At 36.3% G+C, this 14,755-nt stretch overlaps 1 protein-coding gene across 7 annotated transcripts in view; it reads right to left on the minus strand.

Annotated features, from left to right (window-relative positions):
* Window positions 1-14,755, minus strand: part of LOC116169572 (papilin) — a 37,312-nt gene that overhangs the window by 2,170 nt on the left and 20,387 nt on the right. For 6 of the 7 annotated variants that reach the window (XM_031485697.1, XM_031485734.1, XM_031485703.1 and 3 more), the window contains 9 exons: window positions 11,191-11,430; window positions 10,889-11,059; window positions 10,467-10,688; window positions 10,217-10,411; window positions 9,960-10,169; window positions 5,215-5,403; window positions 4,852-5,094; window positions 4,598-4,801; window positions 4,403-4,536 (listed from right to left, as the gene is read on the minus strand). In XM_031485697.1, coding sequence (XP_031341557.1) covers window positions 4,403-4,536; window positions 4,598-4,801; window positions 4,852-5,094; window positions 5,215-5,403; window positions 9,960-10,169; window positions 10,217-10,411; window positions 10,467-10,688; window positions 10,889-11,059; window positions 11,191-11,430 — 1,808 coding nt within the window. The remainder of the gene's footprint in view (window positions 1-4,402; window positions 4,537-4,597; window positions 4,802-4,851; window positions 5,095-5,214; window positions 5,404-9,959; window positions 10,170-10,216; window positions 10,412-10,466; window positions 10,689-10,888; window positions 11,060-11,190; window positions 11,431-14,755) is intronic. The other variant, XM_031485710.1, reaches the window with a different exon arrangement.

Raw genomic sequence — 14,755 nt, forward strand, 5'->3', positions numbered from 1 at the left:
TAAACTAGTACAAAAGTGGCATTGCGATTTCCACAATAACTTTGTTGCGAAGTAAAAGAATGACCTTCTGTAAACGACCGATTGTAGTTAAAGGTTTAAACTTGTGAATGAAGTAAATTTTGTAACAAATTGTTATTATTATTATTATTATTATTATCCCTCTCTTGTTTTGGGCCCTCAACAGGCATGCGCCCAATTACAGAGTGACCCGCATAATGCTATTTAGAGGTGCCTCTGCAGAAGGTCTTAAGTTGGTCTATACTACTCCGATATTTACCTTACGAATTAGGAAAACTGCAGGAAAACCTAATTCGGAGTAGCCGGTAGAATGCTCGGAACTGGTCTAAAGTAATTTCCATCTCCGCCACAGATGAAAAATTCACCTCAACCCAGGTTCGAACACCCGACTTTCGGATTCATAACCCAATGCTCTACCACTGAGCCATGAGTCCTCTGTTATCAGTGTGGGATAAAAATGGAAGATAAATATGGCTAATTTTTAAGAATCTTATTTCTTAAATAACAGTGTAAGGAGTTAGCTAAATAATTTTTGTTTCATGCAAATGTCTGAACATTATATATTTGAACGAATGTTATTTCAACCAAAAATTTTGACTCTACAGGCCGTTATTGTGGAAAGAAAATTTCTTGACGACATCTATTGAGCCAAGGCACATCGTTACGGCAACGCCATGATCTCCTAATGTATTCATTGTTATCGGGTCCGATTCTATGCTACACAGTTGAGCAATTATAAAAGGGAGGTCGCTCACGTCATTAGAGGGCCGTAGATATATAAATAATATAAATATTTATATATCTTTGTTAGGAAGCGGTAGAAAGCATAAGGAAGCTTTGACCTTCACTGTGATTGGTTACAACATAGGTCAGTGTTACAATGAAACATTAAACGACTGGGTGAATTTTGTAAGGTGGTAGTTTATGTTGCCAACTAAACTGCCGAAATGTCATTAGCTGTTATTGTCAAAGATTTATTTCTGTTCACAGTGCTGAATATTTCTACTTTACAATAATTTGGTGCTGTTTTATATTTTTCCTGTGTGTGTTTATCTTCAAACACAGCGCCATCTACTACCTTCTTATAATGAATGCAGTATAGTAATCTAGGGACTTTATAAAGGGCAAAGTACTTTTTATTCAATCGAAGTACGTAATTTGAATTTCGTACGTAGGACGCATGGAATTTTATTTTGCTGTTGTATTATTCAAATAAATATTTCCAAATCGTATTTTAGGATCAACATCCGATGTAATCTACTTAGAATTTTAGCTAATATCCCCTATTATAAAAATGCTAAAAATTTTATTGCTGCTTATTATAATGAAAAAGTTTTGAACTTCTGTAGATATAGCTATTTATGTATTAAGAGGGCAAAATGATATATTGTCGATTGAAAGAGGAGGCAATCTCTTGAAATCGACAATCAATTTGCGCTCGAATTACACACAAGATTTTTTCTACAATCGAGCAGTTCACATATTTCCAAAAATGTACGTCTTTCACTCAAATTAAAGATGTGACATCCTAGATCATCTTAGATGTCATTTACTCGTTGTCATTGGATACTCTGAGCAATGCATATTTGATTTATAGTTAATAATTGGGAGAGCGAGCGTTTTTTCTTACTTTGTCGCTTATAAACGAAGAAGGGGGGGATGTTCCACCCTTTATGGTATTCTAATGAAAGGTCTCATCGAAAGGAAATGGTTTCTATAAACAACACCTGTTTTTCGGGACTCATTTTCGTGATCAATAGGTGGCTGAAGGGAGAAAATTGAAATTAGAAATTGGATTCAATATCTTGAATATCTGAAAATAAAGTGGCGGAGGAAGGTAACTATAAAAGGGACGTGTATGAGGGGGAACAGTTAAAACTGAAATTCGTTTAGATTTGCAAAGATTGAACACTTGTAGCGTCGAATGTGTAGGTTGGTTGTCTATTAGTAACAATATTAGATCTTCCACACTTGCATTTACAATAATGTCTCAAAGTGCTGAAGGTATTAATTAAAAAAGTCTTTGGTGCCAGCCCTTTTCTGAACAGGAATACAGTAAGTATTTCCTGCTAAAGATGAACATTGGCGGGACGTACATACCGGAAGCACTAAAGGCACAAACCACCGTTACGATTTCGCTTCTATGGACTGGTAACGTAGCCAATTTGTTTGAGATCACTTTGGATATAAATCTTACAAGGATTTTGCACGGTAGAGATCCTAGTTTCATCCCCATTGAAAACTTTATTTGGACCAAAATGATGTGTATAGCCAAATGTTTCTGTAGGTTATTATAAAATAATGATACAACCTCTTTGTTAAAGGCCGATATTCTATATTGGTGTATTGGTGGATTTCTTTTAAGAAAACCTGATAACCAAGTCATCACCAGTGGACTGATTGGGTATTGACATGAATGTTGCACTCAAACGCACCCATGAAATAAACTATTGCACCCATTCCCCAAGAAGTTTTCAAGAAATGTATGCGGGGAGGGGGGGGGGGCGAAGCCATGTTAGTCTCCCGCGCATAAGTTTTCCTAACTTCTCACGGCGGAAATGATTGCATCTAGATCGCACCCTAACAATAAAACATCGCACCCTAGACTATACAATGATGACAACTTCGCTTCCCTTCCGATTTTTTAGCGCATTTTTTAAAAATCCCTATTGTTTGCGATTTGTTTTGAACTACTTCTAAGGGAATGGTCCTAAACTGCTGGAATTTTTTGCATTAGGTAGCCTATAACTAAATTCCATGCTATAACTTTCCCGCGCGCCTCTTTTTTGACATCAATTATTTTAGAAAAATGTTCAAAAGCCCTTAAAGTACATTAAGGGGGATTATCCGAAACTTTAGTGACAGATTTTACCATTTTCTAGCATTCTTTAACAATGAACGATTTTTGGTTTTTTTAGCTTCCTAGCATGTGCTAGGTAGCTATTGCGATAGCCGTTTTTTGAACATTTCAAAATTTCATCAAATGTCGACGTTTTAGACCATTTTAAGCAACTTTTAAAGAATAAAATTTTTTTCCGTCTGTATGTACGTACGTTTGTTGGCAATTTTCTGAGAAAACGGCTCGACGGATTTTGTTGAAATTTTGTATATGTTTTAGGCATACCGAACAGTAAAATAACGGGCCGGATTTTTGAAAAAAAATTTTGGAGCGCCGTAACGGCATCGAACTTTTTTTTTCAAATAGCAATCTAAAATTTTTATTCTATTATTTGGAAGACCTTCCTGTGTACAACCTACAAAAAATTGGGCCGGGTTATATTATCAAAAAACGGAGAAAAAAATGGTCAAAGTCAAAAAATTGTGTTGCATATGTGCAAAACGCTGATCTTGTTTCTGAAGCAATTTAAACGAAATTTCTATGGTAAGTCCCTTTAATAAAAGCAGCGTACATATGTTGGCAATTTTTGGTTTCAGCTAGGAAGCTATTCTGTCAAGAATTTGACACCTGGTTTAATCATATATTTAAACCCTTAGACAAGGAAAGAATATGGACGCATAATTCACTAGCGGTAGTGTTACCAGCTGCCACATATTGACATTGGCCAGTGTCGTAGCATCCGTAAATGCGAATAGTGGCAGAAGCACCTATTATAGCTAATAAATCACGTTGAAGTTGAACATACGAATGAAATTCGTGCGTTGCGCTATTTATTAATCAGACACGGGTATAAACGAAACTTCCTCTCATCTTTTTTCGGAAATGCCTTCAAAACTAACTGTCCCTCCAGCTAAAGATTGTGATAAAATAAGAATCTTCATTGCTTTCTGTTTGATTTTTCACGTAAAGCCGTTTCCGTACCAATTTTCTCTTTGAAAAACGCGGAGTGCTAATGACTACGCCTATGGAGTTTATTGAATAATTCCATCCTTGAAGACGTTTGTTATCAAATTTTGAATGCATGGGATTGGTTCTGTTGTAAGAAATTAAGTCAAGTCGCTCATTAAGCTATGAATTTTAACATATTAAAAAAAGAATATTCAAAGAAAAAGCTTTATGAGGAAAAATAGGAAAATACGTGGTACCGGCATTAGGCACATTTTCAATATTTACGTTTGAAATGAAATTCCCGGTTCCTCCTTCTCACTCCGGCTTTTGCATCCACAATATGCACATTTTACCATGATTTTAAGTTGTTGTTTGTGTATTTCCGCTCAATTTAAGCGCAAAAGCTCATAAAAAACGATGTTACTTTAATGACATGTGCCACATATAAAATGGCGGACTTGTTTAAAAAGGTAACACGATTCATACACGGGCTGTACGGCATACGCGGTATCCATACTCTTTCCTAATCTAAGTTTAAACCTGATTGGTTAAATAAATTTCTACTAGTAGGGCACTATGGAAATGTTCGTCACTTACAATTAAGTCTCCTTTCCTCCATGCGATTTGCGGAGTGGGATTTCCTTGTACGGAACAATCCAAAGTAGCGAAGTCACCTTCACCTGCACTCACTTGCGGTTGGAACTTTTCCTCGTCAATGACTGGCGGATAATCTAAAAGAAATGACAAGGGATGAAATTTTCGTCTTCCGATGCAGTAAATAAAAATCCTTACAGACAGTATGAGGTGGGGTATATGCAGGTTGCGGAGATGACGTAATGAGTTGAGCGGGAATCGGCACTGTAGGTGCAATACATACGGTGCCACAATTGGTCGGGCAACATTTCAGATCTAATGTGCAGTCGGCGTCATCTTCACAGTCCCTTTCACAGCGTTTACCGTGGCTTCTCATCACAGGGCAATCTCCTTCCTTTTGAACTGCAAATGAGCAAGATAGTAGTAGACCAAACAAAAACCTAAATACTCACCATCTCTGCAGACTGCTATGAAGGTAGGGTCATCATAAGTTGTTCGATTTCTATTCAAATCGACTGCGCACCTTTGGTCTTGTCTGCACAGTACACCAGTGCATGGATCGTGACACCTACATTTTGTGCACGTGGTGGCGTCATCCACAAATGCTTCGGTACCATATTCACATATTAAGGTACCACACTCTTCGATATACTGTTGACAATGTTCTGTGGACTTCTCCGTGTAAGGTATAATCGCTAAAACAGTAATTGAGAGTGATTAGAAGCCAAATAGAAACAATAATGTATTAGTAGCTGCTGTTAGCATTATGACAGACAAGACAAGCATTTCAAAGCTGCGATTTGTATCGAACTTACGAGGTTCCGTTGGTACCAGATAATCTTTACAGAAATCTAAACATGCTTGGAACGTTTTGAAATTGTTGAAATTTCCACCGCATCCGCTGTAGATGAAGGATGCGCATTCCCCGCGAAAATCGTCAAAGTAATAGTGCTTATAATATCCTCCTTCGCAGGGACCGACATCGAGTGGTAGTCGACATATGGCTGGTTAGTGTAAGTAATGTTAAAGTATAAGGTCGTACAACAATGCAATGTTAGATACAACACAGGGCTTTTGTATGTACAATGGATGGTTCAGTGCTGCTAATCTATTGATACATGCAAAGTTAGGACTGAGGTCAATTATGTACAATTATATTTACATTTTATTAACAGAAAGATTAAAAGGTTATTATTAATAATTCATAAACCATCCTTAAATGTACAGAGCAAGTCGCAATGACTAGATAAATATTAAACTTGTTTCGTATAAGTTGAAAAACTGTATCATTTCGTCACATCCGAATATTTTGTCGAGGCCATAGACGACAGTTTACCGCCGAGTCACTCTAGGATCAGCGCTTTGGGGTAGTAAAAATTTACTACCCCAATCGCGCTGACCCTAGAGTTAAGCTATACGTGGGTGACGGTTTGGAATTTTTGTTATATGAATGAAGAATATGAATTCATGTGCAGCGTATTCATTCATTCAAACATTACTTAAGTAGAAGGTACCTACCGTCAAGAGTATATTCTCTAGAATTTCTGAACAAATAAAATCAATATATCACGATCATTTCTAAACTGACATATTTGTAAAGTGTGTCGAGTTATTTTTGTGACATTACTTTTAACCCTAAGTGTACATCATATGGTCGCTGCGGTCAGGGGTGCTCTTTCGGAACCTGGGGGCGATTTATCAAGGGTACGGGATCTGCGCTTGTATGATGCTTAGGGTATAAACGCCAAATTTCCAAGAAGTGTGTGAAAAGTCGCTTTTTTCGCGTAAACAATACAATTGAAAAATCGAAAGAATTTGAAAATGCAGAAGAAATTCGAATAATCCGAATACGAGGATTAAAATGAATCTTAAGAATCGAACGAATCCGCCGACTACAGCAACTTTGTGTATTGGATTTGTATTTGGTGTTCACGTTGATGTTTGGATATGTTTAGATATAGTCCAGGAGGCAGTGACATTTTTTGTGCACTCATTTCTACAAAGCTGATATTCTGCCATTTTATTGTTTTGGTAGTACAAGCAAAGAGTACCCATAATTATGGTTACTCTTTGGTATAAGTAAACAAATCGGTAGTCTACCGCGTCGGCGCTGTTGCCTAAATTTGCAACAATGTTCTGAACATGTTAATGAATAATATGTACATGCCTCATTTCTACAAGAATGAAAGTTTGTACAGTAATTAAGTACCTATACCTAAAAATGAAGTATGGTAATAGTCTACCGAGCTGGAAGCGTTGCTATCACAAGTCTACTACCCACGCAAGATACATAAAAAATGATTCGATTTAACTTATTTCTACAAAGATGAAATTTTTGTTGGGAAAAGTTGACGTCATAAGAAACAAAAAAAAATTGGTCTACCGATTGCGTGATGTTGCTAAGGTCTCTGTAGACACGCTGGAAGGTGCGATTTTCCGAGCTCAGCTGCTGCACTGCTCTGCTAAAAGCGCCTCTAAATTATTATATACACGGCCATAAAATAAAAATGTTTCAAAAACGAACATAGGCAATTAACATGGGTAAAAGGTTTTTGCAGATCGTTGCTCCCCATAATAATTTAGGTCTTAGCGGGTTTATAATAACAGCAATCGAAAGAAGATTATTTTCTTTATCTAATGATATATGAATTAGTTCATTTTCAGTTGTATTTCTCATTATTAAGGATCCTCGAGATTGTTTATCATTTTGTATTGCTGTCTGTCTGTCCGTCTGTCTGTTCCTCTGTCCGTGTGCACGTTAACCCATAACTGAATAACTTTGTAAGAAAAGTCCGATCGGTTTGAAAATTGAAACAGCTGTATGTTCTCAAGGATATAAGAAAGGTCGCTATTGTTTTTCAGCTACGTAGACTAACGGGGCAAAAAAATTACAGCCCAAAAACTGCTCAAACCTCCAAAAAAGGGCTTCCTTATAATTCTTGTTACAAAGAACATGTGAATGCCCGGTTTTCTGTGTTAGTAAATGCTCCTTAAGCCCCAGGTAACTATGCAGATGAATAAAAAAAAATTGCGCATGCGCAACCCAACTTTTGTATTTGCGCAATCCCAATTTTCTTTATTTGTTAAGCTATTTAATTGAAATATAATATGTAGGCATCAGCTCGAGTCAAAGTAAAACTATCGCCGAATCAAAAAAATTGTTTTGCGCATGTGCAATCTTGTTTTTTTTTGTTAAGATTTTTAAGCGAAATTTTGTATCTAGGCACCTCGAATAAAAGTAAAACTAATTCCGTTTGAAACAATTTGTTTTACAAGCTATTCCGATCTGGCGGGACAGAATCATAACCCCTTAAGGCGCGTTGTAAAAATGATGGATGCGTGAAGATCTCGAGGATCGTTCGGTATTCTGTTGTATCCGATTTTTTTATCAAAAATTCGTTATTCGTTATTCAATTCGAAATGAATCACAACTGTCAATAAATTTTTTTGTAAAATTTATTCACTGAGGAAAAAGTATTTATAATAAACGACGGCGAAAATAGTTCCTGTACGCGATATTTGTTTTCTATGCATTTTAATGAGCGTCCCACACCCACTCCGTCTGTTCTTTAGAACATTTTCATGGCTTAACATGATTTTTGGTAATTGGAGTTATTGCCGAGTTTTGTATAAAATAATGAAAACTAAAAACATTAGTTATTTTAAATTTCCTATCCAAAACAAACCTCGAATGACTGTATGGAAAATAAATGGTGGAAATTCTGGTTATTGCCGGGCTAGACGATGAAGAATTAAAATATAAAATCGTTTGTGAAATCGCTTTAATATGTGATATTTGCAAAGGCGGCAATCGAAAGTTATTGAGAATCAATTCAATTCCTTTGCCTTACTCAAAACAAGCTAAACCATGTTATTTTTTATAGTTAAAATGACTGATACATTTTTTCAAGATTTAAATTACAAAAAAGATGGCTGTTCTACCTCATACCTACTGCAATCAAACGTTCAAAGAAACGAGAAGTATTCCATCCCATTCAAACATTTTTTGCGATAACTCCAATTCAATCACAAATTCGACTTTATGTACGGAAATTTTTAAAATGCCAACACCACAAAAATTACCTAGAAATAATATTACATGCAAGTTGAAAACTTTGAGCAAAAACCTAAATACGAAAAACGTTCAAATTCATAGACTGAAAATTAAAACATCTCGCTTCTCAACAGGTTTCAATTAAGTAAATTTTTTGCATAGTTATCAAATTACCGGGTTTTTTTTTGTCAAAAAATCGCATGGAAACTGGTACTTTTGTTCACGATTTTCTATTAACAGTAGCATTAAATTTTGTCATAAAATAGCGAAGGTCAATGATATTATTCAGTTATGTGTTATCGTGCACACGGACAGAGGAACAGACAGACGGACAGACAGACAGCAATACAAAATTATAAACAATCTCGAGGATCGTTAATAATGAGAAATACTAACCAAGATCAAGACATTTTTTTTGGTTTCTTATGACATCAACTTTTTCCAACAAAAATTTCATCTTTGTAGAAATAAGTTCAATCGAATAATTTTTTATGTATCTTGCGTGGGTGGTAGACTTGTGATAGCAACGCTTCCAGCTCGGTAGACTATTACCATACTTCATTTTTGGGTATACTTAATTACTGTACAAACTTTCAATCTTGTAGAAATGAGGCATGTACATATTATAGTTATCGCTACGTAAGATGATTAATTTCAAGATAAGCACGTGTTATCGCAGATGGTTTTTCGCCGTAGTGAACCCAGGTGTTTAATTTACTCGAAGATGGAAATTCAAGTAGAGGAGAGGCGGAAACTAGGAGAGGGAATGATGTTTTAAATAGTAAAGACAGACGTTTATCGTTCCTTTTTTGGTGGTGGAGGCTTTTGGCATATCGCATCGCAGTCAGCCGTAGTTGAGCGTGTTTTGTTTTTGAATTCTCTATTTAGAAGAATCTGAAGATTTGAAAGAAATGGAAGGCACTTGAGATCAGAAAAAACTAAATGTTTTGTCGAATTCGAAAATGTTCATACGAAAACTATCCAGTGCGGGGTGAATGCCAGCAAAATCATTTGCATTTGATTTGCCATTTGCTAATCGTGGACCACCGTTTTCGAATTTTGATAAAGAAAAACTAACAAAAGGGATAACGGCTATAGGAATTAACCGCGGGCGGAAGGCTAAGGGTGGAGGGTTATTGCAGGATGTGAAATGCACAAAAAACCTTTTAGAACTTGAAGGGTTTGAGTTGATCAGTTGTTACTTTCAGAATCGGTAGAAGTTATGGGCGAGCACCTCCCGAATTTATTTTGGGTTGGCACTCACGTCGCGCCGGAGGATTGAAAATGGACACAATTCACTGACAAGTATGTTATTTTTGCTGTTCTTTCGACTTTAAAAAGGAAAAACTCACAATACTTTGTCGTTACTAACTGCACATAATTTTAAATATTCCTGACCATTGAAACAATATTCCAAAGTCGACAGGACTCTAGACAAATGTACCTATTTGATTGTTGACTTGCTCTGTACGTACGATTTGTATTGTCCAAGTTTAAAAAACTTACTGCTCTTAGTCTCGTTACTAATAAGAGTGGGCTTCTGCTCTTCGTGTGTGACGCACACATTTTCGCATTCTTCCTGAGAACTGAAACGATTGCCATTGCCATCACAGCCGCCGTACACAAATTGACCACAGTGGCCGTAAACTGCGTCGTAATAAAATTTACGTAGGTAACCGCGGCAAGGGCCAGTATCGCGGGGAAGTTTGCACACATCTATACGACAAAAGTTGAATGATAATTTACCGAGCGCAAGTAATTACCTAGCCCTCTGAAGCGACCGCATTGCCGTTCACATTGTTCTTCGCTAGTAAAGCGATTCGCATTGCCACCACATCCTGTATACACGAACGCTAGACATTTTTGCGCGCGAGGATCGTAATAGTACGACGGTATGCTATCCGAACAGTTTCCAGTATCAACAGGAACGTAACAGATTGATAATTCAGAGGAAGGACCTAAACATTGATTTTGGTAATTAATTCCATTACCGAAATTAGGGGTAGGTTTTACCTGGGGTTGGTTTTGGCACGTAAGAAGCCAGTGTGCTTGTAGTGGTTGTAGTACGTCGCTTTTGGCATCGTACTTCACAGGCGTATTTGTCATAAAATTTGTTAGCATTTCCCAGACATCCCCCATAATTAAACGTTTCGCAGGCATCAATGGACGGATTGTAGTACCAACGCTCATAACCACTGCCACATGGACCGGCAAGTGGTGGAAGTGTGCATAAATCTATAAAATTAGATATTGTTTCACATTCTGATGAACTCGGGTTAATTTAACAGAGTTGTATGTCTAGAACATTTTCAAACAAACAGTATTCTGTTTACTATGTACGGTATACCATTACACAATATAAATGCGAACATTCTAGAACAATTTCCGACCTAAAGGCGATTATTTTGCAGAACAAAAAAGAAATATATAGGTACCTTGTACACCACTACATTTTTCTTCACATTCAGTGTCAGTATAGAAGTTATTCCCATTGCCAGGGCATCCGCCGTACATAAACTGCTTGCACGACCCATCGTTTCTGTCATAGTACCATCTTGGATCGTAGTTTCTGCACGGACCCACATCACTATCAAGGAAGCAGAATTCTGAAAATATATATGCGATTAGCGTCAAGATCGTATAACGCTAAGGTACTCACTTCCATTGCCATGTGTTAGCGTTAAAGCAAATAAGGTTTTTTTAAAAATGAAGACGCTTAAGGTATTTTTGAGCTTACCTGGACGGAATGTTCCAATTGTGACTGGAACAGCTGGCGGTGGGGTTGGAGGCGCAGGGGTAAACAGAATCGTTTTACATCTTTGTTCACAATCCTGCTCAGTTTCAAAGTTGTTGCCATTTCCTGCACAACCTCCGTAATAGAATAGCCGGCACTGTTTGTAGGTGGTATCGTAATACCATCGTTGCACGTAGTCGGAGCAGTCACCTATTTCTGCAGGCAACTGGCAGGTACCTTTAACTAGAAATAAGCGCTGTTAGATGTTTGGCATTTTTCATGCGATAAGTATTGTACAAAAGTGCGAGAAAGTGATAATGAAATTTTACATTTTTCAAATCACTTGTCCACAAATCCAATCGTCCTGGAATGTTTTTGTTGTGAACAAGCTAAATGCCCATTAATGTTACGCCACTGGATGGTTAGTACGTAAGGGGGCGCGTTAAAAAGAGAGCTTGCCGAGAAAAGTCAGAAAAAGCACGTTTTGTTTTTTATGTAAAAAAACAGTTTTTCGTTTACTTTTATAAAGTACGATACTTATAATATTACTGTTGTTATACTTGAAAAAGGCCGACTCTGCCACAGTTTTGAAACACATTTATATTTTGGGTTTCAATGTGAAATCCTTCTGTACCTATTTACTTCCAATCTTTTTTCTTTAATGTAGATTGTAGGTATTTGTCAAATCACTAACAATGCTGGTATTTTCTGTGTGGAATTATTAAGAGTCCTTGGAACATGGCCTTTATATCATTTTTGAACTCCTAAGGTCTTCAGATAATTTTTTGAAAATTTCGAGGAGAGTTTGTCCAATAATTGAAATCAAAAATATGTAAAATAGCCACACAAACAGGTATCAAATGGAACAATTACTCTTTCTGTTCTGGAGAATTTGATTATTTTTGCAATCTGCAATACTGTGTTTTATGCTTGAAATTTGGAATCCTGTTCCAGTGAGATCGGAGATCACCACGGAATGACGTGAATAATTTTAGAAAATATTGAAATCTCTTGTAAATTTTGTTTCAACATTTTTGAAAACTTACATTTTCCAACTTATTTGGTGGTAAAACTCTTAGAATCGTCTTGGGATCTTTTGAAACTGTTATTAGCATTTTTTTAAATTGTTTACATAATGCATTTCTTTGAAAACTTTGGTACTTTTCTATTATAGAAAATCGTATTGGGAGTGTATGTACAATATAATGAGCTACCTACCCTTGGTATTACATAAAAATTTGCTGTGGCTAGCACAAATGCATCCGCACACCTGCGCATGCGCGATTCTGCCGTTTTACGTCCAACAATATGTGTACCAAATTTGGTTCAAATCGGTTCAATCGTCAGTCAGCTGTTGGAACTTTACCCGCTCTTGAAAATTGCTTAATATGACGCAATATAGCATGCTCATAAATGATCAGATATAAAGAAAGGTGCATTCGGAATTATGTCAAATATCCAATTTTAAATGGACTACATTCACGATTGTGTATAAATTATTTTCTCTGTACGGGGTGGCCAATTTTGGTTGTTTGTATGGGTAACTCGAAAACGAAAGAAAAAATTAACATTTCAGTCTCGATGTATATATATATTCTGAGATAACTCGATGTTGAAACCAAACTAGCCTACAGTTTTTGTTGTTTTTTTGAGTTATAGGCAAAAGGCGCATTTTTCCATTTTTAAATAAAGGCCGATTCTCACTTTCGTGCAAAGAACCGGCACGGCACATACTCGGCACGGGCAAAGTTTTTTGAGTTCAATTCACACTGCGACACGCTTGCCGCAGGTAAGCAGTTTCTACGTGAGTTTCAACTGTAAAAATGTTCGAAACTTTCACGTTAATTAAAATTGGTCTAATATTAGATGATGAAGAACAAGAAAGTACATATTGCAGAAAAAGAAAAATACGTTTTTGTGTACATAAAATGCATAAGAAGTATCTTTTATGACCGAAATCATTTTCTTGGACACATTCAATCAGCATCTCATCTTGTTCCGCTGAAAAAGTGTTCCTTTGCTGACCCTTCAACCTTTCTTGTACTATGAAAAATGAACTAAAGTCGGTGACCTGCACAGATTGTATTCACACTTGTCGGAACGTGCACGGTACATGCCCGGCAAATATTGTTTCGGAAGAACGCTGCGTGCAAAGGCCGTAGCTTGCCGAGTCGTTGCTCGCATAGTGTGAATTACACCCCAAAAAATTCATAAGATTCAATAATATAGATATTTTGCCGAGTCGGTGCCTTGCCTGTGCCGAGTACGTGCCTTGCACGAAAGTGAGAATCGACCTTAAATGGCTTATAATTTCTTTGTTGATTAACTTATCGGAAATCTTTTATTACAAATGATTGTTGCATAATCTACCGTTTTCAAAATAAGTATACGGGGTCAATTAAAAATGATATCGTTTTTTAAATGAAACACCCTATATATTTTAATCCAAACAGCCAGCATATTCTCTTCTCTTTTCAAAACTATAGCACACCAAGGATGATATTAAGAAAAAGATTCAAATGATTGAAAAAAATTGAAAAGATTAAAAAAAAATTGTAAAGATTGAAAAAGGTTCAAATAATTTCTTTAAAAACTTCTTTCTGATCTTTTTTTAATTGAATCCTTTTAAAATATGAGGTTAGGTGCGATAATTCCTTTACCTGAGCTCGTATACTTTATTTTAAAAGATTGCAGGCCACTTGTTTTTAATATCGAGTTTATTTCAAAATGTTAAGATGGTCAAAAAGAAGCTTTTTAAAAAAGCATACATGCTATATGCAACAGTCGCAATGTTTGGTTGTTCGATTGCTGTGAATGATCTTCATTTTCAACAATGACGCGAATAAAAAGCTACAAAGGTCTTCGATGATGTCTCACAAAGGAATGGCTGATTTGATCTTTTTAGCCTTTGGATTTCTTCAAAAAATGAACAAAAGAACGTCAACTTCTTTTAGTGGCGATATTAATCAAGAAAGTGTTTATAATGAATGATGGAGTTTATGATTAAGGTTTATTGTGTGTTTCCCTGTTAATCCAGGGAGTGGGGGCATATATGACATACATAGATAATTATCATTTTTCTATTTCGGTGTCACAATGATGATTTTGCGGTGTCGCATTTTTATTAGTTGACAGTTTTTCTCGTCTAATTGCTAGGCAACAGATTTTCATTACCTTAACAACCCAAATTTACTCGGTAAAATACAAACCTCTTGTGCAATTATAAGTGAAAATCGAATTTTTTCAGCGGGTGATATTTGCGCGGACACAAATTATTTCGCCCGTCCGCTCTGTAGATTTATTGGCCCGCTCTTAATAATTAATCTGACTACGGCCCTGATCGTTTGGCAGGAAATGAGAGTCATCGACAAATACCGGAAAAACGTTAAATAAGATACAATTTAAGCATTTTTATTAATTAATTAATTAATCTCATTTTCCCAATATTTGAGGTTAGGAACGATATTTTGAAAAACGGTTTTCAGTGACCTCTTTGGGTGTTATTTGGCTACTTTTTCATAAAGAAAAAGTCATATCATTCCATTTGATTGTTTAGGACTTTGGATCA

Source organism: Photinus pyralis, unplaced genomic scaffold (assembly GCF_008802855.1).
Source record: "Photinus pyralis isolate 1611_PpyrPB1 unplaced genomic scaffold, Ppyr1.3 Ppyr1.4_LG1, whole genome shotgun sequence".
In the NCBI taxonomy this organism is placed as follows: Eukaryota; Metazoa; Arthropoda; class Insecta; order Coleoptera; family Lampyridae; genus Photinus; species Photinus pyralis.